The sequence below is a fragment of the Lagenorhynchus albirostris genome, chromosome 15, assembly GCF_949774975.1.
Source record: "Lagenorhynchus albirostris chromosome 15, mLagAlb1.1, whole genome shotgun sequence".
Taxonomy (NCBI): domain Eukaryota; kingdom Metazoa; phylum Chordata; class Mammalia; order Artiodactyla; family Delphinidae; genus Lagenorhynchus; species Lagenorhynchus albirostris.
Window position 1 is genome coordinate 18,602,298 of NC_083109.1, and position 25,403 is coordinate 18,627,700.

The 25,403-nt window shown below is 42.1% G+C and overlaps 1 protein-coding gene across 1 annotated transcript in view; it reads left to right on the forward strand.

The window, feature by feature from the left end:
• CHD6 (chromodomain helicase DNA binding protein 6) overlaps positions 1-25,403 on the forward strand; it is a 211,562-nt gene that overhangs the window by 123,731 nt on the left and 62,428 nt on the right. Inside the window, exons 14-19 of the mRNA XM_060122500.1 lie at positions 603-846; positions 2,041-2,217; positions 2,891-3,034; positions 5,979-6,234; positions 7,022-7,232; positions 17,323-17,518. Of these exons, the coding sequence (XP_059978483.1) occupies positions 603-846; positions 2,041-2,217; positions 2,891-3,034; positions 5,979-6,234; positions 7,022-7,232; positions 17,323-17,518 (1,228 nt within the window). The remainder of the gene's footprint in view (positions 1-602; positions 847-2,040; positions 2,218-2,890; positions 3,035-5,978; positions 6,235-7,021; positions 7,233-17,322; positions 17,519-25,403) is intronic.

Genomic DNA, 25,403 nt, shown 5'->3' on the forward strand with positions numbered 1-25,403 from the left:
GTGTGAGTCAGGGCACAGCTCACTCAGACACTCCTGGTCTGGGGTTGCCCACCTGTACAGTCAGGAGCAAGACCGGACAGGGGCCACACTCTTCCAGGGTCACAGCTGTGTACAGTCCATGATTCTGGATCACCACAAGAGACCAGCGTTTTTAACTCTTGACACGGAACTTAGTATGTGGGTTAAAAGTTTGTCCTTTGATAACGCAAGTAATAGACAATGAGAATCATGCAACTTATGTTTCTGTTTTTGCCTTGGCTTCCATGAAGTTTGTCAGGTAGAGAAACTGGCTTAGATTTGAGGCATTTTTTTTCTCTCCTTGTTTCAGTATTATTTAAATTTTTGGTATTTTTAGTTTATATTTAAATGGACCTATTTCACGTATTTTCTCACAAGTTGCAATAGTTCCTTTCTGGAAGTAGGCAGGGTGTGAACAATGATAATAGAAACTTGCTTCCGTTGTATCTCTGGAAAATGCTGATAAAACCTTCACTGATGACCTTACAGGTCAAGGTACGCTTCTGAAGTATCTTTTTATTTATAACCAACCTCTGCCTCTTTCCTATATTGATGATGAAATATCTGTGTTTCCTACTCTGCAGAAAAAACTGCATTTTGGCTGATGAGATGGGCCTAGGGAAAACCATCCAGTCCATCACATTCCTTTCAGAAATATTCCTCAGGGGAATCCACGGCCCTTTCCTCATCATTGCCCCGCTCTCCACCATCACTAACTGGGAGCGGGAGTTCCGAACGTGGACAGAGATGAACGCCATCGTGTACCACGGCAGCCAGATCAGCAGGCAGATGATCCAGCAGTATGAGATGGTGTACCGAGATGCACAGGTGAGCCCTCCACCAGTCACAGAGACCTGAGACAGCTTTCTGACGTCATGGTTCAAAACAGCCTTTCCGTCCCTTGTCTTCCAGAGTTTAATGCCCTGCATTGGGTTACTGTTGGCTTACTCTGTAGAGTCACATGTTTATTGCGGTAGACTTCTTACTCCTTCCTGGTGATTTAATTTGTGATAAAACACAGAATTGGAGGGCATGCTTTCCACTCTGACATATGCCAGAGGCTCTTTAGGACACAGAAAGCTTGGCTTCTTGGTTGGCTTACGGAGTTGCTTTTACATGCAGAAGGTTTTATCTGAGTTGTTACGTGCTCAGTGAAGAAAGTGAGCGGAGGAATTCGTGTACAAAGGAAGGATTCTCAGCCAGGGAGTTTGGAGAGAGAGAGAAGGTTAACAGATTCGACGTGGAAGGATGAAGAGAAAACAAATGGTTAAAGGCACAATAGAATTTTTTAAGACATTTTTGTTTTTGAACATCTCACTTTGCTGAGTATCCTTGTGTGTTTGTTCGGAGCACTGGTTTTTATAAATAAGGTGAAAATTAAATGAACTCGGAGGAAAGGCAGCACTCACCCCAGAGGTTTCACAGACAGCAGGAGGAGACAGACACTGAGAAGAAATTTAAGACGTGCTGTAACGTGAAGCTCTGCTTTTTAAAGCAGTGGTAGCACTAAGATAGGCTGAAAGACAAAGGTGTGTCCTGCCTGGTAGCACTTGTCCTGGGTGAATCAGGATCATGATGTCGAATCTGTTCTAGAACCCAAGTTACAAGGTGAAATTAATTTTACCTGAAAAGTAGCAAGGAGGGTTTCCTTGGGCATTCCAGCTATGCATAGACCAGCTTCTGGCTGGGAATGTGTGAATCAGCACCCATCTGCTTTCCTTATCATGACAAGTAAATAAATAAAAAGCTTCCTTTTCAGCCTTCCACATGGCTCCTCTGTCTCACTTTTGTGAGGGTACATGCTCTCTTGCTTTTGTTTCATTGATGTAATGGGGTCTCTCTCTTGTCTAAATAGCTGGTTCATTGTCGTATTCTCTCTCTTCTCAACTGAAGAAGAAGTGCTTATTGACTCTCACCTAGATCCTAGCATTTATAGTGTTGCCTCCTCTAACCCAGCCGGTAACCCAGTAGCTGGATTCTCTGGCCCTGCGTAAAGCTTTGTCTTTGCTTCTGTCATCTCAGGGAAACCCACTGTCAGGAGTCTTCAAGTTCCATGTCGTCATTACAACGTTTGAGATGATCCTGGCAGACTGCCCAGAGCTGAAGAAGATTCACTGGAGCTGTGTGATCATTGATGAAGCCCACAGATTGAAGAATAGGAACTGCAAACTTCTGGAGGGCCTGAAGCTCATGGCCCTGGTGAGAGTTGGCAGGCTCTTTGCATAAACACAGGCCCCTTCTGTTCACAGTAGAGGAAGCATTCTTTAGCCATCTGCATGCAGCTTACTTGTGCACAGTCTGCTCACCCTAGATTTTCTTTTTGCCCACCATGGCTCTGATCGTGCAGGAAGCAAATTTTTTTCGTTATGAACTGGGTCAACAATTTGGCCTTTGCCACAGACTGATTCCCAGAGGGACCCAGGAAAATCTTAAATACCATGAAATTTGTGACCTGGAAATGTAAGATGTTTTGGCTTGTTTCCAGGTCCCTGAATGATCTGGTACCAAAGGTGATGGCCTTCAGCATTACTCCTCGGCACAGTGCCCAGTCTGTGGCAGGCAGGCACTCCATAATATCAAATGAATGAATGGATGAATGAATGGGTGCTTTAACTAACGTGAAATTGCTCCTGGGCTCAGGGATGTGAAAGGAAGGTTGATCTGGTTATTGATGTTGTCACACTTATTCTGTAGAGTCACATGTTTTATAACCAGCCTCTGCCTCTTTCCTGTATTGATGATGAAGTATCATCATCTGGCAAAACAGAATTGCCACCAATAAAGCCCAGAATGCCCTGGCATCATTTTCCCACCAAAACCTGCTGCTTTGGTGGTTCAGACCCTGTTCATCCCGTGCTGTGAATCCATGCAGGAACACAAGGTGCTGCTCACAGGGACGCCCTTGCAGAACTCGGTGGAGGAGCTCTTCAGTCTGCTCAACTTCCTGGAGCCGTCACAGTTTCCTTCAGAGACTGCTTTCTTGGAGGAGTTTGGAGATCTGAAAACAGAGGAGCAGGTAAATAGGAGCCTGAAGGATTTGAGGAGACAATGTGGTAATGACCCTCACCATCAAGGGAAAAACAAGTCACCATGGGGACAGGAGTTAGCAAGTTCTCACATCTCTCGTAAAATGAGCATTGCCTCCTTTATTTCATTTGTTTATGTTGAAGAGGATAAACTGATTATTAGCAGTTCTTATTACTCCAAAGAATAAATGAATCAACATCCAAAATGCCTTATATCCGGCCTCTGCCTTCACTGATCTCATATGTAAGTTCAGTGATTTTGTTCATAGCTCTGGCCTCAGGGGCTTGCTTCCCTCCTCCTCTGCCTTCTTCATCCTTCATCCCTCCTCCATCACCTGCAACATGTTTCCAGGCTCATTTTCTTGAGTGCAACAAAATACACAGGTAGTGAGGAAAAGAAGGCAGGTGTATATACCAGAGTAGTGGGCAAGTCCAGTTTTGTCCAAATCAACTAAATGTCCTGTTTTCAAAGATTTGGTTCTGCGTCTAGCTTATTAGACTCAAAGCTGTTTCAAAACAAACCAATCTATCTACTACGGGTAGAAATCTCAACTGGACATTGCAGAAATAAGGCAGACAAGTTTAAATGCCGTAAGAGGAACAGTTAATAGAGCTGAGGACTTTTAAAGGCGAGAAAGGTCACATCTGTTTGGAAATTAGGAACGGCTTCATGGAGAAAGTATAATTTGAGAATAGACTTTTAAGGGTGGGTAAGTTTTCAGTAGGCAGAGAGAGAGAGATGATGACTGCTTTGCATAGGAAAAAAATAATCATAATCAGCCGTGGAATTTATTCAGTAGTTGGGAATCATCTGGGTTGAGCTGGAAACAGGATGGATGAATTGAGTATGAAGCCGGAGGAGTTTAGCGATATACTGTGGGAAGATCTTGAAAGACAGGTTGAAGGGTTTGGTAAGCATTAGAGAAGCAGTGCAGGGCTTTGATTGCAGGAATAATTAGTTCTGCTAAATTAATCTAGCAATGGTGTGAGAGTGGGTGGGGCCGAGAATTTGGGAACTGAGAAGGTTTGGGAATTTCACTAACAGAGAAATCAAGAGTACACTCTGTGGTCCCAGTCTGTTTGTTTCTTCTTCTGTGGTGAGTCAGACTTTGAGAGCAGTGAATAATCAAACTAAATTCCACTTCTCGACATTTGCAGTATCTATTGATCTTTCAAAAGCCAGCTCCAACCCTCTCTCCATTTGTGGACCATTAGAAATGCATCCTCTTCTCCCATTGCACTTATTTTGTGGTATGCATTTTTTCTTCTTCCTAGACAATGATCTCCTTGAGGACAAGGCCCACATCTTCTGCAAAGTTGTGTTTGTTGTATTGACCAGCACAGTGTCTGGCATGTAGTATACTCTAAATGATTCAAGGTATGAACCGAGTGAAGGGCAAAAGCTGAATCCAGCATGTGGCAGATTGGCATTTGTCCCTGTCTTTAACGATTACCTAGCTGTGTCTCTCCTCTTTGGGTTCTTACATAGTAATTCCTTATCCATTTGGGGGATTACATTCCTAAGTACCATGATTGCTAAAACAAAGCATTCATTAAATGGATTAGATTTAAGATTGGGGTTAGTTAGGAGCAAACCACAAAAGCGGCACCAACTGTCTATATATCTGGTTATAAAGTAAAGCATATTCATCATTGTTTAAAACCTGCTCCAGGAAGTAACTCTTCTAAATCACTCTCTGTAAATCACTTTATATTTCATCAGGAAGCATTGGTACAGCCCACAATTTATTTCTGCAGAATCTACCCCTTCTGAAATTTTTGAACAGCTCTTTATGACTTGAAACTTGATCTTTTGCACTTGCCTTTTCTCTTATTTTCCCACCAGGATTAATCTTATTGGTATCATGTTTTAGCTCAGGGTGAACTCAGGTGCCTTGACTTTGAATCCCTTCTGTGCCCTCTTCTTGGGAGAGTGAGCAAGTCCCTGTGCCAGCGCGGTCAGGTGCATGGAGATCTGCTGTCCAGGCCTGGACCGTTAGGAGAAGAACAGACAAATCATAGCAAAGCATATGATCAGGCTCAAAGTGCCCCTGAGACGACAGCTTGCATGATGGAGTGGGAGGTGTCACCTTACCACATTAATGCTCTACATAGTGCTACCCCCAAACTTGTTTGCTGCTGTCGTTATTTAGATGTAGGAGGAATCCATTTCCAGATTGCCTCTGCGTCTTTTTCTTTTTTTAATTTGATGTAAATGACAACAACATTATATTAGTTTCGGATATATGGCATGATGATTCAGTATATGTAGTATATATTATAAAGCGATCACCACAATAAATCTAGTTAACATCCATCACCATACATACGTAAATTCTTTTTTCTAGTGATGAGAGGTCTTAAGGTCTACTCTCTTAGCAACTTTCAAATATACAATATAGTATTACTAACTAGAGTCACCTTGCTGTACGTTACATCCCCAGGACTTATTTATTTTATAACTGGAAGTTTGTACCTTTTAACCCCCTTCATCCATGTTGCCCACCCCCAGATTCCGTCTGCCTCTCACTTTGTTCTTTCAGCATCTTCCCTTTGTAAGGTATCACTTGTACCTTCTAACGTGGCCTAAAATATTCCTCAGGTAATTGCTGCACAAGTGTGCGTGTGAGAGAGAGAGGTTTGTTTTCTCCATCCAGAAGAGGTCCTGTCTTTGTATCTTTCTCCCTTTGTATCTTGTAAGGTTGCCACATAGGTTCTCAGTAATTACTTGCGAATTAAAACCAGATCCCTTTTTTCCCTTCAGTCCTATTATAAGCTCGTCATGTTCAGGGATCAGGCATGATCTTTCATTTAATCTGCTGCCACAGTACTATGATTAGATGCTCAAGAGATTGTAGTGAATGTTGGAATACCCCAGTAACGGTTATTGAATCGGGATTGGGGCAGGTGAACAGGTCTCATTTTCCTGGACAGGTGAAGAAACTGCAGTCTATCCTCAAACCAATGATGCTTCGGCGGCTGAAAGATGACGTGGAAAAGAACCTTGCTCCCAAACAAGAGACGATCATCGAAGTAGAGCTGACCAATATCCAGAAGAAGTACTACCGTGCCATCCTGGAGAAGAACTTTTCCTTCCTGACCAAGGGGGCCAATCAGCACAACATGCCCAATCTCATCAACACCATGATGGAGCTGAGGAAGTGCTGTAACCACCCCTACCTGATCAACGGTGAGTGGGGGACATGGGGCAGGCATCTTGATCGCCAACAGTCTAATGTTATCAAGTTCCCATGGAATGTCAGGGTGTGTATTCTGACCTTCTTACAGAGTATTAAACTGAGGTTCAAAGAGGTTGATGGATCTGCCTAAGCAGTCTGGCCAGTGAGTATACAGAGCCCTGTTTTGAGCCTACCTCTACCAATTCTCTGCCCATCAGAAGGTGGATATCAGTTGTCAGCCTGCTGTCCTTTGTGTACCTGCGGTCTAGTCCACACTTTCCACTTGGTGCATGGAGATGTGTTACTTCATTGAAAAAATGATCATGGTGCAATGAGATTAAAACTCTTTGCAGATAAATTAACAGTTAACTATACTGAGTAGAGAACGTGTTGGAAGGTTTTTTTTATTATTTTACAATAAAACTTTTTATAAAATTTTAAATCAAAATATGGCTTGGATTTACTGATCCCAAGCTTTTATGGTACGAGAGGTGTGTCTTTTTGTCAGCTTTCTCTGAAGGTTTCTTCACTTGCCTAAGTCAGCTTGGTATTTCAGATCCTTCCTCTCCTTGGTCAGACTTCCCAGGAAAGCAGAGCACCTGTGTTCTCTGCAGGACAGCCCTGCCACCTCTAGAGCCCTCTGCTGAGGGCATGGGATGGACACACAGCATTGCCTCACTGGACTGTTGGTTTGGGACCTAAGAATTCATTTCATTTTTTTCTAGGCTCTGTCAAGGAGAGGGTAGCTATTACTCTTATAGTTTGTTCAGAGAATAGTTTTGTTCCATTCTTTTTCAGGGGCAGAGGAGAAAATTCTGGAGGACTTCCGGAAAACCCACAGCCCTGATGCCCCCGACTTTCAGCTGCAGGCCATGATTCAGGCAGCAGGGAAGCTGGTGCTGATTGATAAACTGCTCCCTAAGCTGATTGCTGGCGGCCACAAAGTACTCATCTTCTCCCAGATGGTGCGCTGTCTCGACATCCTGGAAGATTATCTCATCCAGAGAAGGTGAGCCTTGTGTCAGAGCTGTGCATCAAGCACTGCAAGCAGTTCCTTTTCTTTGGTGCCTTTTTGATTCATTCAAAAACTATGTTTTAACAAGAAAAAAGCATTAAAAAAGAGACATAAGAAATCTTCTCATAAAGATTGACTAAAATTCAGAGTAGAATCTTAGGACCAGTTTTAACTGTCTAGAGTGAATTTCCTAGCCTATGATGTGGAGCCCTTGCTTTGCTTAAAAAATAAATTTTACATGTTTATTTATATTCTCTTTAGTTGGAAGAAACAATTCAGTTAGCATTACAGAAGGTTAAGAAAATAATGTTGTTGTTTTTTTTCCCTTAATAATGATGAGAAAAATACACCCTGGAAAGCATCACTATATCAAGTTGCTGAAAGGAGGGCACAAGCTGACAACTGCCAGAAAAAGAACTTGGGGATGTTTTATGTCTTAGCAAACGCTCTAAAGTTTTATGATAGCACTCACTGTGGCATCCCAGCTTATTTTTTTGTTCATACTCCTGTAATTCCTTGAACCTAAGTTCCATTACTTATGCAGGTGAAAAGCCTGGGGTGTTATGCGGGTTGTTTGGAGTCTATGTGGGTACTACATTTGTTACATTATACACTGTACCTTCCATCTCCAGTCATTGGGATACATCAATCATCCGAATGGCAAATGGATTTTTTAAATTTACTCTTAATCATAAAGACTTCTCCAGATCTTAGAAACTATTAGCCAAGGCATTGCTAGGTTTAAAGGACATCCTTATTTTTATATAGTCATCATAGCAAATCTCTGTTGTGTTAAATGTTCTGCTCCTTAAAGAGTCTGTTTGTCCTTATAACATGTAATTTATAGAAAAAGTATTAAAGGAAACGACCAATTTAACTATGGGTTATGCTGACATTTAATATTACATAAATAATTCTCCAAAATCGGATTAGGCAATAAAAGAATTTCTCAGAGCCCTGTAGTGGAGATCTTTAGGTTAGGAATTCTTGAGACTTACATTGTTTTTTTTCTTTGAAGAATATATTGAAACTAGAAAGCAGTTTCGTATTTTATAAATTCACTATATATGAATTACCAGAACGCTTGCTTCTTATGTAAATATATTATCTCACTCTTCAAAATGTATGCAACTACTAGTTTGCAGTTTTTATTAAAGATCCCCCAAAATGAGTAACAGTGTAATGAACACACTTTTGCTGAGTTCAGATGTCTTTATTTAGCTCCCTTATATGCTATTTTTCCTTATCATTTATTGGTTATTTTTGTTTTCGAATTGTCTAAAAATTACAGTTTTTCTTGAAAATAGGGACACGTTATAATACCACCACCTGCTCGAAGTTTCCATTCACACTTGGGCATTTATCTTTTTAGTCTTTTTTTCTTTGTGCATACATATATTTATTGTTGATTTGTTTGAATTGGGATCATATTTTACATTCTGCTTTGTAACTCACCTTTTTATTTAACATACTTTGAACTTTTTTCTTTAATTCTTCTTCTACCACATAGTTTTGATGATCTGCATGATACTCTGTCTTATAGGTTGTTCTCAATTTTTCAGCATTTTAAGGAACTCTGTGAATATCACTTTGCATTCATTGTGAACGTTTCCAGTTATTTCCTTAGAATACATTATGATGTATATTTTAAAAAGCATTTAATACATATTTCCAAAACACCCTCTAGAAAGACATTTTTACTGTGTCTTTTAATGGTGTATGAGAATGACTTTTTTTTCATACTCTGATCAATACTGTTTTTGCGTTTTAGTCTTTGCTGATTCAGTAAGCCAAAATTATGGTCTGTTGTTTTAATTTGTATTTCTGATTATTAATGACAGTTTCATATTTATTAGCTGTTTATATTTCTCTTTTTGTGCATTGCTTTATTCATGTTCTTTCTCCAGTTTTTTGTTACTCTTTGCCTTTTTGTTTATTAATTTATAAGAATGGCTTGTTTACTTAAGAATAGGGTGCAAATACTTCCCCAGTGTTGTTCTTGACTTTTTCTTTATGGCTATGGGTTTTTGTTTGTTTATTTTATTCTTAGAAGTTTTAAATTTTATAATAGTCAAATCTCTCAGTCTTAAAACAGCTTTAAATAAACTTAAGTACTTATTTATGCTTAAATTAATATGCTTAAAAAGGCTTCCCCCACCTCTCAACTATGCAGTATTCTGAAGTATTTTCTTTTCACTCTCTTATGGCTTCTTTACCCCAGCTCTGCACCCAACAGGGTCTTCTGACTTTAATATCATCATTACTTTTCTCTTTTTGATTTAGTTTTTAAATTTTCTTCAAAGTTATACATGCACATAATTTAAAGAGCCAAATTATTCTATTAGACCTATGAAAAATAGCATTTCCTGGTACCACCACATACCCCCAGTTCCCCCCCCACCTGAAGCATTTACTTTAAACTCCTTATGCTATTTCTTTTGGTATTTATAGCTATATCTCTAAGTAATGTTAGTAGTTGTAATTTTTCTTTTCCATTTTAAGTATTATCTGTTCTCACTATGGAAGATGACTATTTCCCTTCTTTCACTGCCCCCTCGTAATTACCACATGTGCAACTCCTGTCCTCTCATCTTCCCAACCTGCCATGCAATACTTTGGGTTAAATTAATATTCAGTGTTTATTATGATTTATGTAAATGCTGAGTTATAGCTCAGCCATGTAGTATGCTGTTTACTGTTTCTTTCTTGCACAATTTTTATTTTTCCCTGAAGCTAAAAATTATTTTTTATTCGGTGCATATTTTTAAATATACTTATTATAATTCAGCTCCAGAATTTACTCTGGTTGTCTAAATCTCCTCTTGTTACGTTCAAGCACATCAGTTTCGTGTCTGAGCCGTCTCTCCCAGGACCTTCTTTCTTCTCTCTGGGCAGTTACCCTTCCTGCCTAGTGCACAGTTGCCATCTGTGATCTCTCTTCCTTTATCACACTGACAAGTTTCTTTCCTTCCCTCTTGAGTCAAATCTTGTTGGTGGATCCCATGAACCTCTTTTGGGAGCTTCTAGAAAGGGTGAATGATAAATGAATTTGAGACTTTGTCAGAATGTTTTCAGTTTACTCTCATTCTTGAGCAGTAGTTTGGTTGAGTTTGAGGTACTAGGTCAGAAGTCACTTTGCCACAGAATTTTGAAGATGTTAGTTTACTGTCTTCTAGCTTCCAGGATTGTTGAGAGGTTCACAGCCCTTCCAATTCCTGGTCTGTGTATGTGACATGTTTTTTCTGTTTAGAAGCTTTGATATACCCTCTTTGTCCCAGTCCTGTGAAATCTGACAATGAACTGGGTTTTGTATGGTGTCTGTTGAACTGGATGCTTTGTAGGTCTTTCCCATTTGAAATTATGTTCCTTCAGTTCTGGGGGATTTTCTTGTATTTTATCTTTCATTATTTCTTTCTGTTTTGTTTTCTCTTTGTGAAACTCCTGTTATTCATGTCAGACCTTCTGGTCTGATCACCTAATTTTCTCTTTTCTCTACTTTCCATCTCATTATATTTTGCTGTACCTCTGGTAGAATACCTTTATTCTGTCTTCCAACTTTAATCCCTAGATTTTCACTGTGTAATTATATTTTTAATTTCCTAGTTTTCTTCTGTAATTTTTCAGTCTTTATAGCACTCAGCCGGTTATCACACAGGTGCAGTGTTTTGTCATTCTAAGATTAATGATGATAGATTTTTTACAATCTTCCTACAGTGTCTGTTTTCTCAAGTCAAATTTTTCTTTTTGTTTATGTCTCTGTCTTCCGTAGTAGAATTCTGGGTTAGCTTTTTCCCCCCTCCTTTCAGCACTTAGAAGTTACTCTATTGTGTTCTCACCCCCGTGATTTCTGATGAGAAGTTTTGTAGTCATCCAAATGGCTGTTCCCTGTATATAATGTATTGTTTCACTCTGATGACTAAGATTTTCTTTTAATTTTCAATTTGCAGCAGTTTGACTGATGTGTGAAATTCATCCTGTGCAGAGTTCACTGACCTTCTTAAATTTATAATGTAGATCTTTCATCAAGTTTGGAAAGCTTTAGGTCAATAGTTCTTTGATTTCTCTTTTTTCCTTTGGCCCTATTTTCTTGTTGCTCTGTGAGACTCTAATTACCTGTATGTTTGACCTTTAGATATTGTCTCTCAGGTCCATAGGCTCTGTTCTGTTCTTTCTTTTTTTTTCAGTCCTTTTTCTCTCTCTTGTTTTGTCTGTCTTCAAGTTCACTGACTCTTTTGTCTGTCATTTCCATCATGCTTATTAAGCCCATCCATTGCTTTCTTTATTTTAGAGATTCTATTTTAGTTCTAAGATTTCTGTTTGTTTCTTAATGTGATGTTTTGTTTCACTGCTGCGATTTCCTACCTTTTCATTCATTATGTACATTTCTTTACTTCGCTGAACATAATTATAAGAGCTGCTTTTCAAGTTCTTGTCTGTTAATTAAAACATCTTAGGTTTGACATCTGTTGTCTTTCCCTTTAAGAATGGGTCATGTTTCCCCTGGACATTGTGAATATTGTGTTGTGGAGATTCAGGATTCTGTTATATTGCTGTGATGATGTTGATGGTTTTTATTTGGAGGCAGTTAAGTAGGTGAGTCTCAAAATGCAAATGCTGTCAGTCTCTGGTAGGTAGCAGCTCCAATTTCAGCTCAGACTGCTTTCAGTCTGCCCCAAGCATGTGTGGGTCAGAGGTCCACCAGAGACTTAGAAAGAGTTTATACCCGGTGTGTGGGGTTCACCATCTCTGTCTCTTTACTTTCTGGCAATCCCCTCTCTCCCTCTGGCAGTCCTGGTTGCCCCAGACTCCTTCTCTTGCTGCCTCTGGTCAGAAAGATAGTGGCTTCTCATCAAGATTTATCGCTGCCCTGCACCTTTGCCATAACTCTGGCTTCTGTCTGGCCAAAACCACAATTTCCTGTTTCTCTCCAAAATCTGCCTGCTTTCCTTAACCCTCTGGTGCCCTCAGATAGGTTTTTCTGTTCATTTGTTTTGTTTTTGTATTTTGCCCAGATTTTGTGGTTGTTGTTTACTGGAGGATTGATGTGTTAAGACCTCGCCCCTCCACACCAGAAGCAAAGCCTCAAAGGTCAGAGGCTTTCCTCAGATGTCTGGTTTCGGCTGCCAGATGGTAGGCACTATCCAGAGATTAGAAGCTCTGGGCATGTGGGCCAACTTGTTGACTACCTTATTCTCCATCTGTGAACACTGTCCGTCTAGCTGGACCATTTCATCAGGGAACCTCCAGTGTCAGTGCTTTGGCATGTTTTTCTTCCTCTCTCCTGCCCAGAGGGTGGGAACTTGATTGAACTGGGAGCTGACTGTGGGGAAGGGGTGGAGAGAGGTAGGGAGGTCTCAAGATCTCTGCTTCTCTTCCCTTTTTTAGTATGGTACCTCTGCCTTTAACTGTGTGGTGTCTCCTAAGGTAGAGAGAGGTACAGATCTTTTTTATCCTCTCAGCACTGGGGTGGATGATGGATAGGCTAACAGATACTTCAACAGATATTCAACCAGTTAGTTCCCTTGTTTTTAGACTTTCTGTATCTCCACTTTCAGGGATACCTGGTGCCACCAATGCCTGATCCCTTTGGATATTCTGCCATATTGAATTAGGTTATTTCTCACCTGGGATTCTGCTTTCTTCAAATCAAATATCACTTGGTTTACTTTCCAAGTCCCAGAATTTTCTCCTGTTCTGTTTGTAGGTTTATTGGGGGGAAGGCATTATTATGCATTTTTTAAAAAATCCCTTTACCCATCATTTTTCTAGACATTTGAGGAGATAAAAGAATTAAATGTACATGATAATTCATAATCTTTAATTGGACTTCTTTGATTTATTTTATTTTTTATATTTCAGTCTTCAGTCCTACAATTTTGGTAGAGGGCATATAATGGGGGTCTAATTTAATTTATTCCCACATATTTTTGATTGTTTGTTTATTAAATAGTCCATCTTTTCCCCCATTCATATAAGACAGTATGCATAAAATATATTGAGATGTTTGCTGGGTGTGTATGTAACCTTTCTATTCTTTTTTTTTTTTGCTGTACACGGGCCTCTCACCGTTGTGGCCTCTCCCGTTGCGGAGCACAGGCTCTGGGCTCACGGGCCCAGCTGCTCCACAGCATGTGGGATCTTCCCAGACCGGGGCACGAACCCATGTCCCCTGCATCGGCAGGCAGACTCTCAACCACTGTGCCACCAGGGAAGTCCCCTTTCTATCTTTTGATCAATATTTCTATTCCTTTGCTCATATATTATTACAGATGAACTTCAGAATTGTTCAGAATTATTCTTTTCTTTTTTTATAAATTTATTTATTTAGTTTTGGCTGCATTGGATCTTCGTTGCTGTGTGCAGGCTTTCTCTAATTGTGGTGAGCGAGGGCTACTCTTCGTTGTGGTGTGCGGGCTTCTCATTGCAGTGGCTTCTCTTGTGGCAGAGCACAGGCTCTAGGTGCGCCAGCTTCCGTAGTTGTGGTGCGTGGGCTTCAGTAGCTGTGGCTCGCAGGCTCTAGGGCGCAGGCTCAGTAGTTGTGGCACACGGGCTTAGTTGCTCCGTGGCATGTGGGATCTTCCCAGACCAGGGCTCGAACCCGTGTCCCCTGCCTTGGCAGGCAGATTCTTAACCACTGCGCCACCAGGGAAGTCCCCAGAATTATTTTTTAATATATCCCTGACTACTCCAGTCCTCACTACAGAAAAAAAAATTATATATTTACATATCTGTATTTATCTATGTGTACCTATATCCATTTGTTGGGATTTTGATTGGCTTTTACACACGTAGTGGGGTAGAATTGACATCTTTGAAAATTGAAGAACATGATATTCACTGCACTTACTCAGGTCTTCTGTATACACCGTTGATTTGGTAAATATTTATAAGGTACCAACCTTGTGCTGAGACCTCTATAGGTGTTAGGGACATGGTGACCAAACCGACATGACCCCTATTGCCAACTCCTGCTTATTTCTTATTAAGGTTAATTGTAAGTATTTTATATGTTTATGGCAGTCACGAACGGCAGGTTTTTGTGTGTTTTTTTCACTCTTTATGTTCTCCAGCTGGTTATTGCTGGGAGATGAGGTTGTTCATTTCCCTTCAGGCCTTCTGAGGTAAACATTTCCTGTTGTGCCAAAAACGTGTCATTTCCACCACCCCCACCCCCACCCCCCGAGTACCCAGAGGTTTTCCAGAGTGCCACCTGCTTCTTGTTGATATTCGACAGCGACTCAGAATTACAGTTTGGTCGACCACATCAGCTCCTAGGGATTTTGTTCAGAATGCAGTTGACACAAAGGGTTAATTGCTGCACTGATGTCTGGTGCGAAAATTTAATGATGTCTGATTTCCTCGCTCAGATTTACTAGTCTTCAAGATTTTCTTTGTTCTTGAGCCTCGTTGTCACGCCAGCTGTCAGTTTGGTTTTGTTCCCATTTAATTTCATGTCGTGCTCATACAGGGGTGAGGGCATGGCCAAAGGATCTGGCTCAGGAGTGAGGGGAGTGAGGAACAATTTAATTGAACTCTCAGATCACTGGCTTTTTATTTTAGTTTTGTGTTCTTCGAGAGCAGTCCCTCAAAGCTGAGTGATAGAAATGAGAATTAACGTTCCAGTCATCCTGCCCAATTTCTAAAACTGTGTTCTATCATAGATGGCCAAACACTATCCAATTTTATGGGAATTTCTTTCCCTAGGTGATTGCCGAGCTATATCATCTCTACTTATTGGTTTCTCCTCCTCCTTAACAGTATGCTCATTCCCCACCTCAGATCTGTGGGCATCTGGCTCCTCTCTGCTGGTTTAGGGGTGTCTTGTCAAAGAACATTGAGTCCTGTATGCCTGCAGCACTAATTGTTCACGTGTGTGAGGGTGGGGTAGTGGCAGCTATCATTTAATTGAATCTCAACCCTGTCTTCTGACTCCAAATCCTGTGCCTCTTCCACTGCATCACATACGTGGCCAAACGTACGAGTAACTCGGTTCAGTTCCTAGGTGCATTGATTCATCGCAGTCATTTTGGATATCTGTAGTTTCTCTTCTTAACCTTCCAATAGAGTTACAGGTTTTCTAAGTTCACCAGAGTCTCTTACTTACCTTTATTTTTGTCTTTTAAGTTTTTAGGGAAATCTTCCTACTGCATTGAAATATAGGGTACAATGTGAAGGCCGTACAGCAAACTGGTTAAGAGTGTGGACTTTTGAGTCAAATGGATCTCACTTACCAGCTGGGTGACTAAGCAAGTTATTTTGCTTGTGAGGCTGGTGGTGGTGGTGGTGGTGGTGGTGGTTTTTGTTCTTGATGTTTTCTCAAGTGTAAAATGGGGAACTGCCTCACAGGATTATTGCCAGAAGTAAATGTGATGATGCATATAAAGCATGTATCACATATCGCAGTGCCTGGCACAGAGCTTGGCACTTAGGAGCTTACTGCTAATATTGTTGCTGTGGCTGATATTAATAAAGATGATAATTTTATCTGACTGCTTCATAGTTGTATAGAATTCAACCTATGACCCTTAGCTTTTAGCTTAGGACAAAATCTTCTCAGTCTGCCTTCATGACAATCCTGTAACCACCACTGCTTTTATTTGCTACTGTAGTCTCATGTATTATTCTTAAGTTTATTGCATTAAAAAAGAAGAAAGGAAGAATCTGCACCTGTAATTCCAGATGTGGGTGCACTCTAGCTTTGTAAAAAGAAGACAGTCTTTTTGGACTTGGGTCTTTGCTTTGTACGTGTCCCTTCTGAGCCTGAATTGGTCTGCTTTCTCTACCTGTATTTCCTTGGGTGATTTCTCACGTGGATTTTCCTTTTACTCAAGGAAGTCAGGATTATGTTGCCCAGTTTAGTTATCTAGAGCCACTCCCCACCAGAGTCATCTACCCCTAGAGGATCTATCCTTAGTCTCTTACCAATTGTTTATCTGAATTTTTAGAGATCTGATTTCCCAGATTCTGGGCTGCTGAGAAGGTTTTTGTCAGGATTCACGTTCTTGACTATCGTGGGGTCTAGGATGTCGTCCTTTTCTCACATGGTTCCTATTACATATACTTTACCAACCAGTTCTTGCTTGTTGGTCAAAATTGGGCCCAGGGTAGCATCCCCATATTAATTTGTTCATTGTCAAGGGGTAAATAAGAAATAAATAAGACTAAGCAGCTATCCAGATTGGTACTATGTTTTAATTCTGTGCTGATTACATGATCTCCATCATAAACAAACCTGTGTTTTCTAATTGGATGGACAGATGCTAATAGGCTCCCATAGCAGTTTAATTTCCTACTCTCTTTCCTTTTACCTTCTCCTCACCATGCTTTCCACCCTTAATTCTTAACTTTCTACACAGGTATATGCCTTCTTAATGATATTCAGCTTGCTTCCTCACTTTATTTTCCTCTAAAGATTCTCCTGGCTTCTTTCCAACCTGACACAGCTCAGAAACCTTTCCTGTAATTTCTTCCTACTTGCTTGGCAATATGCTGCCCAGAAGACCTTGGTTTCAGCTACAAACCTGGAGGTTTTGCTTTCTACCTCTGAAGCTTTGAGGAACTGTTAGGATAGAAATGACCAACCCAGACATAAAAAGACTGCCTGTCCATCCAGTCTGCTTCCCATTTTCAGTCCATCCAAAAGCAGATGGAGCCTGATTCGAACTCTGATTCCATGTTACGAGTTCTACTGAAAGTAGATGGTTGAGGCTTTTATTTGCTTTTCCTGGTCTTATGATTAGATTCAGTGCAAGAAAATTGGGAAACACTTGAGAGTAAGTTTGCCTGGGCAGTGGGGATTGATATTTTATGTTTACAGTTCCTCTAGTCCTCCGTAGTTTGGCTGGTTTTTTGTTTTGATTTGGTTTTCGTTTGTTTTGAGAGAGGGGGACATATTGCAGTGCAGTTTTAGGTGTCTGCCCTGCTGCATATGTAGAGGGGGGATTCCTTTTAGACCTCTGACATTAGGTCCATATTTAGAAGTGACGGGTTTAGGGCCGTTAGTCAACAGCTTCCTGCGTTGTTTCTTGTTCTCCACTGAAGTCATGATTAACACCTGGGCTTTCGTTCGTTTGGGTCCCCTCAGATACACCTATGAGCGAATTGATGGGCGAGTACGGGGAAACCTGCGCCAGGCAGCCATCGACCGGTTCTGTAAGCCAGACTCAGACCGCTTTGTCTTTCTTCTGTGCACCCGAGCGGGAGGCCTGGGGATCAATCTCACAGCTGCCGATACCTGCATCATATTTGATTCAGACTGGAACCCACAAAATGACTTGCAGGTAACCGTTAGGATGATTGCTGTTTGCCTTAGCTGTCCCTGAATCCAAGAACATCATGACAGGGCCCGGCTTAGCTATAGAGAGTGTCTGCCATGCTCCATGCTATTGCTATGGCTTCGGCCAGATGGCAGGCTTAGGGCCTCGGTCAGGGTACAATTGAATAAAAAGTAAATATCGAGCCTTCCCACGAATCCAAGTGGTTCTTCCCTTTTACTACAAATCAAATGGTATTTCACAGTGGTAGCCTCCAAATGTAGATTGGAACTACTGTTTATCATCAGACGTAAAGAAAGATACGAAGCTTGACTAATTCTCTAATTCTTGACATACGGATTGATTCTGGCGTTTTCACTCACTTTGTCTGTTAGGTGGTCATATGTCGTATACAGTACATGAGATGACCCAGAGGGCTAGGAAACTTCCCTGGTGTGGCAGGGGTGACTGAGGCTTCCCCAGTAGCTCATTTGCTCTCCAGTGAATGCAGCATAGTAGGGTTGATGTGGGCCCGGTTAAGCGTATTTGCAGATTAAATTTGCTCGTTTTAACCAAACTGAATAATGGTGGCTTGAAAAGATTATGGCAAAGATTGGAGCTAATACATTTTAAAAGCAAATGTAAACAAGCAAATGACAGAGCTAACACTTCTGGTTCAGAATTCCTCATCAACCCCGTGTGAAAGTAAAAACAATGACATTCTAGCCAGATTGCACAATAAGTCAGTCCGAAAGATTCTAACTTGTCAAGAAGGCTATTTTAGATGACAGTTTTACATCCATTATCATTAACAGCAAACTTCATCCTGAGTGTGTATTGGATCTTGGGACATCTGCTGATACTCAGAGTGTGAGTGTGTGGCTCAGAGAGCGTTGGGGACCTCAAAACCTTTTTCATGATACAGGTGATTGATAAGAGAAGTTGGAAGGCTGCTGTTTCACAAAACTGAGGAGGTGCCCTAGGGGATACTGCCGGGAAGGGATGCAGAGAAAAGGAGCTAAGGTGATGGGTATCCGGGCTTCTTCTCTACCTACCATCTCACACAGAGTCATTCTGCTTTGTCTTTTTCGTTTAACGAGTTTCAAAATAACATTTTGTTTGAAGAAAACAATCTACTAGCTGAAAAACCAGTGCTCTAAATTATTATGTTGGTGACAGCTGGGTAAAACGCAGGGAAAAAAATCATCGTAAAACAAAGTCTGTGGCACTATGTTCAACATCCAACTTGAAAAATCAGTGGCTATGGCCAGCTCACCATCAGGCCTTTCTGCTGGTGACGGGATATTTCGGTCAAAGATGACTTGCTAGATGTGACGAATAACCAATATTTTTTTTCTCAAATAACCAATTTTTAAAGGAGTTAACATAGTCAATGCCAAAGTAATAATAATCAGTAGAAACTATTTGATCAGGTCACCAGCAAGAACCTAATTAGGATAGTGATGTAGATCAGGGGGTGGGAGACTATTGCCAGCGGGCTAGCCGCCTGCTTTTAAAATAGTTTCATTGGGGTATAACCACACCCATTTGTATACCTGTTATCTCTGGGTGCTTTCATGTTACAGTGGCAGGGTTGAGTACTGCAACAGAGACCTCATAGCACACAACATCTAAAATATTTACTATTATAGAAGATGTTTGCCAACCCTGAGACAGATGGTTCCTTAAGTAGTAAGTTCTTGACCCCTGTAAAGTTCTGTGCTCCTTTGCAGTGCTCACCTGACTGTGAGGCTCGGAACCTGGGCCAGTGACGGTATGAGAAACGGGTGGCCGTTTGGAGGCCATGTTAGCTGGGCACGCCTGAAGGACTTTCAGGAGAAAAACTGAAAGCATAGGGCTGGCATTTAGAGACAGGTCACTGTCAGAGGCAGAGATTTTGGAATCATCATTCTTCACCTAGTGAAGTCTAGACATTGAAGGTGAAATGCCAAGAAATGGAAAAAGCAAGAACGAGAATGTCCAGGCCTGAAGGAGAAGGTAAAGTCCTCTGAGGTGATTGATTTGTCTGTACCAGCCAGATGGGGTGGGTGGCGCTGTCCAGAATTAGGGTCTGGGGAGAAGGGAGCAACTTTGGAATGGCCGTTTTTAATGGCCCCTGCTGGGGGAGTAGCAGGAGATGAATAAAGGAATAGCAGTAAAGTCCAAACTGAAATTGGATAGTGTGAGAGTTCTGTATGCCAAGTCAGTTTCTGAACTTCTAACACTCAACCTCAGTGGAGAAACAAAGACCATGAACATTCGGGCGACTTAGCTAGGAGTGGAGAACACTTGTAGAAGAACGTAGCAGAAGGTAAATGAGTGTCGATGTCAGTGAACAGCCCCAGGTCCACGTTAGAGTTAGAATTCCTCAACTTGCGGTCTTCCAGACTGGCTGCTTTTTTGGTTATTTTTATTTACAGCTTGGTAACCAAGAGGAAACCCTCCTTTGTTTTTGAGATGTCTGACCAGACTAGGTAGGAATGAAAGGATTGGCAAGAATAGAGTAATTTTCGGGCAGGGAATTGGGTCTGTGGTTATTGGGGAGTGGGATTGGTGGGCTGTTCTGAGTTGCCCCCAGAGACGGAGCTAGGTTCTCGGCTTGCTTGGCATGGGGAGGAGAGCACGAGAGCTGGAGACTATCCCCCGAATGGTGCGGACTCAGCGCACTCTCCCTGGCATTTGCCCTTCACCCACGTGCTGTGAATGTGATGTAGAAGACAGAGTCTGGAGAGCAGGGTGCTGAGACCATCATGTGGTTCACAGGACTGCAGCTAAATCAGCTGTGAAAATCAGCGAAATGCATTCCTATCCCTAACAGAGCAGAAAACTCAACCAGGTGGCTCCCTGGTACTGTCCTTGCTAGGAAGTTAGGTCATGTTAACTTGCACACAGTCGTTCACACATATGCACGTATTCTGATACTTTTTGTAAATGAGTGAAAGCTTTCAGTCATCTTTAGTTCTTCATGGTTATTGAAGAACCACAATTCCTACTCTGATACAAGATGATCGTATTTCCTTTAGAAATGGGCTTGGCATAGAACATTCATCTGTGAGTGGATTGAAGCACATGCTACCTGATATAAACATCAGGGCCACGAAAAGAGAGTCCCATTATGAGCGTGGTCTTACCCTCTACCCTAGTGGAATTTTAGCATAGCTCCGGAGGTCAAGTTCAGATGGTAGAACATGTAAGTGTTCACTCTGGTCTCAAACAGCCTGGACAGATGTGGTGCAGTCCGTGCTTATCCGGAGTCGGGACAACATGGGGAAGCAGTGACAGTGCCAGGACACTGCTTCTCAACCCCTAGGCAGACCCCCTTCGAGCCTTGACAGGGAAGCCAACCTGCTTAGGGGGAGGCTGGGCTCAGCCCAGTCCCTGAGGCAAGCCTGCAGACAAGCCAGCTTCCATGGCTGTGGAAACAGAGCTGCACTGTCTGAAAACTCAGCTGGAAGTCAGAGAGCAGAGTTACCTTTTCTGGTGCTTTTTTGTTATTATTAAAAGTTCATTCATTCAGCCTTCTGGTCTTTTGGCTGGGGTTTCCTGTGCTTTGGGGGTAGAATTAGAGACTTAGGACTTGCTAGAGAAATATGTATGTTTTTAAAACCTAGGTGTTCATAAATCAGATGACATTGGATGTCATCCTGTTTCCTTTGGTCTCGTTAGAGTCTGAGGAGTCCAGTAAATTGTATTTCTCTCCCTTTTGCCTCCAAAAGAACCAGTTAAGAAATAGACCCAGGAGTGCAAAGGATCAAAGCATCAGCTTTAATAAATTGTGATGGTGGATTAGATGGTATAGCTTGACCTGTAGCCAGACTTAGACTTCCGAGGACTCCTGCACTTGTGCACCCTCATCCCACAGTTAACCTTGCCCACTGAGAACTGCTGGCAGCCACCTGCAGAGCAGAGGCTGTCCTCGTATGCCTGCAGTGACAGAGGGGGGACTCTGCCCTCCGCAGGGGATGGGGGGGGTGAGTCTATAGGAGCTCGGACCGGATCTCCCGTTTCACTGATGAGATCAGTCATTCCTTTGGAGTAGAGAGGAAGGAGGCGAAAGAGACTGTTGTGTTCCTACCTGGGAGCCGACATTCCCTCCCGGAAATATGAGGACAGAGAACTAGGGCTCCTGCTCTCGTGTCTACTCCATCAGCCCTTCCCAAATCCTTCTGCTCCCCTTTCCAGACAAGTGAAGGCACAGGGTCCTTAGGTTCCAGGACAGTACGTTCTAGTAAATCAATTTTTAGCTCCCTTTATTAGGGAGGTCTTATCTAGAGGATCAAGTAAATGCCACACCCTCTCTCAAACCTTGAACATGTCTGTGTTAGCATCAGTGTGTGTGAAAAATCAAACTGCCTTCACCCAGGAGGGACAGCTGTGATTCAGTCCTGGTACGTCAGCTGCAGCAGGTTTTGTGTAGGTTTTCTATAGTACCTGTAACCCCTGAGTTCAAAAAATGGCAAAGGGTGCTTACCGTAGCCTGAGAAGGGAAAAGAGCAGTGAAAAACTGGTTTCTTTACTTCTTCTCTTTACCTCTTCTCACTGCTGCCAGCTCTGAGGGCTGAGTGGGCCTGTGGGAAAAGCAAGGTACCGTGCCACCCTTGCAGAGGCCACAAGGTGACAGTGGTAGCACGGCACAGGTCCCGTCCTTCCTGTGGATAAGGTTGTCCCCGAAGGGAGAATTCAGGAAGCCTGGGCGCAGGTGTCCTAGCCGAGAGCACAACCACAGGGTAATGCGGCTCCTGCCTGTGCCGAGGATTGTGGAAGGGAGGAGGGAATCCAGCCTGAGGAGCCAGGGGCTTGACACTCTGCCCCAAGAAAGCAGAGGTGCCGGTTCCCTTTGCCACTCCCTCTGCCGCCATCATATCGCTGGCACCGCCTCTTGCTTGGTAGAATGTATGCCTGCACTTGGACGACTAAACTCTATTTAGTTTACTTTTCCTCGCTGGGAGAAAGTAAGGCTTTGTGAGTGCTTCATTACATGGTTCAGGCGTTCAGTGAATGTTTGTTATGTTTGTTGAACACTGGAATGTGCCGGGCACCGTTTAAAGTGTTGGAGACACAGCAGTGACCGAGACCCATGGTGTGTGTGCTCTCATGAAGCTTTCATTTTAGTGGAGCAGGCAGGCAAAAAAACAAGGAAAAATAAGTAAGATAGTCCCAGATAGCGATACTTATTACGAAGAAATGAAACAGGATAAGAATAATGGGGATTGGACGCCCTGATGTAGAGGGTGGTGTAGGAAGGCTTCTTCAAAAAAGGTGACATCTGAGCAGAGACCTAAATGATGGGGACGGGGATCTTAAGTTATAAAATCAGTAGGAAGAATGTTCCAGACAGAGGGAACAAGAAGTGTGACGACTTAGAGTGGGGTGAGCGTCGGTGGTGCACCTGAGGCAGGTGGGACAGGTGCTTACAGTACAGCGTCAGTCCCAAATAAAGTGAGTCAAGTTTCTTTTAAGTACTCTCCTGCCTCTCTTTTCAGTGTCCTCTCTTTCTCACTCCCTGCTCCTTTTTTCTGCTGCCCAAAACTCCCTTCTCCCATGCTGTTAACTTGCCTCTCCTTGCTTCCTATTCTCAGCCAGGTCTTGACTGACTTATGACACATTTATTGAGCCCTACACACCAGGCCAGGCCCTGGGGAAGGAAAAGTGCTCAGGGCTTTTGAACCACGCAGTGGAAATAACAGTGCAATGAGCAATTATCGGCGTTCTTTCCCAGAGGTGTTTACATTTTCAGAGGGGTTGATACCTCTCCCCAAAGGATAAATCTGGAGCTGGAAATTTCAGATTCCAAAGTAGGCCTGCAAAGGAGATAGTTGAGGGAGGGCAGCTTCCCAGTCAGTGCCCACTGATCCATACTGCACTGAGAGCCCCTGATTCCTCTTCTGATGAGTAGGTGGCCAGCGGATACAGACTTTCTGTGTGCCAGGAGAAATGTAAAATTGCTGGACGTGAAATAAAATACTCATGTGTAGAAAATGAACTGGGGAAGTGTCCCAGCATGCTAGACGTGGCTGGGTTCTTGTGGGACTATAGGTGATTTTTTAACCTCTCTGATGATGTAGATTTTCATTCAGGTACAAATAGTATTTCAAAGTATTAAAGAAAATGTACCTTTAAAATGTAATAGAACTAATAATTTGAAAGAGTAATATAAGGATCAAGAGAGGAATCAACATTATGTTGGTTCTTTGTACCAGCTATTTAATTTTCACGTGATTGTAAAGACGTGGTGTAAGGTTCTGGACTTGCACCTGACAACAGTGAATTGAGGGCTGGAATCAGTTGGAAATCTGTCACTGTTTGGAGACTCCGCCTTTCTACCCATCACAGTCATTGGGATCTGTGTCTGTTTAAAATTTTTCTGAACCTGACTACTTGTTTCTTGTAGGCTTTTGTTCACCTCAAATGTGTTAAAAAGTACAGAACAAACTAGGTGCCTACAAATCATGCAGGAGAGCATTGAAGCTCTGTAATTTCCCCTGGGATGGAGGGCCGTGGGGACAAGGGGTAGCACCACTGCCTCCTACTGGTGGTCTAGCTCCAAGGGTTCTATGTTTATACCTTTGCTGGTGTGTTTTGTTTGCGCTTCACCTCAGTTGTTGATTTAGTTCTCAGTGTTTCTCTTTACCACATTTTTGTGTGTGTGAGTTCTGAAAAGGAAAATAAGGAATATATGAGATTTGACTGTAAAATGGCGAGTCTCTTAAATGTGGCAGGACTCATCCTGCTATCCTTCAGGTAAGTCGTCTTGGTAGAGAATGTGTTTATCTCCTGGTACCATCTAGCTGCTTGTGACAGTGCCCCCTGCCCACCCCCAGCCCCAGCAGAGGTTTGTTTTCCAGACATGGGTATCCCAGGACTAGTGAGGTGGCTTCATGGTGACATGAGAGTCCCAGGTCCCTTCTGTCTCTCTGCTCCCCCATCCTCAGTGAGTGTGGTTCACACGCTCTTGCTTCCAAGATGGATACTTCAGACCCCAGGTAGGAAAAATAAGGAAGGAAGGTGTGACACTTTTTTCAAGAGAGCAGAACTTTTCCAGATATCCCTGATAGACTGCTGTTACATCTCATTGTCCAGAACTGTATTACCTCGCCAGCCCTGGGAGGCTGGAGATGGTTTCAGTTGAATACATCGCTGCCCTTGTATAAGAGTCAGGGTTCTGGTATTGAGGACAAATGGGGATATGGATTCCAAGAAGGTAATAAATTAGTGATGTCTGTAGCTCTCCTCTATTAGACCTTTGCTCAGAATATTTCTTAAACTCCCTCTTGTAATTTGCCCTCAACACCAGGTAAGCCAAAACAAAGAAAATCAGTGTCAGTACTTAATGAGCACATATTATTACTGCCTTACAGTTTCCACAAACCATATTATTTACCTTGATCACTTCCTTCATTTACCAGAGCTATCCATCAGATTTTCTCCTAATAATGAAGATTTACAATCACTAAAGATAGTAAAAGAAGGTGTGGCAACTAGTTGTAATAGCCAAAAACAAAAGAACTTAGTTGTCCATCAGTAGGAGACTTGCTGCCTAAAACGGTATGTTCAGCTTTGATAAAAGAATGAGGAATATCTCTACATACCGCTATGGAGTCATCTCCTGGATATATTGTTGGGTGAAAAAAAATAAGGTGGAAAAAGTATGTATAGTATGCTAGCATTTATCTAAAAAGGCTGTCTGTCTGTCTGTCTGTCTGTCATGTCTCCCCGCCATGGAAAGATTTTAAATGGTTACCTCCTGGGGGGAGGCGGTGAGGGAACAGGGAAGTGACGAATAGAAGCTAGTTTTTCTGAATATGCCTTTTTGTATATTTGACTTTGGAACCATCCTAAGTATTTTATAGCGTTATAAAACAAAACTTTAAAAACTTTTTATTCTGAAATCATTTTAAACTTTAAAAAAGGT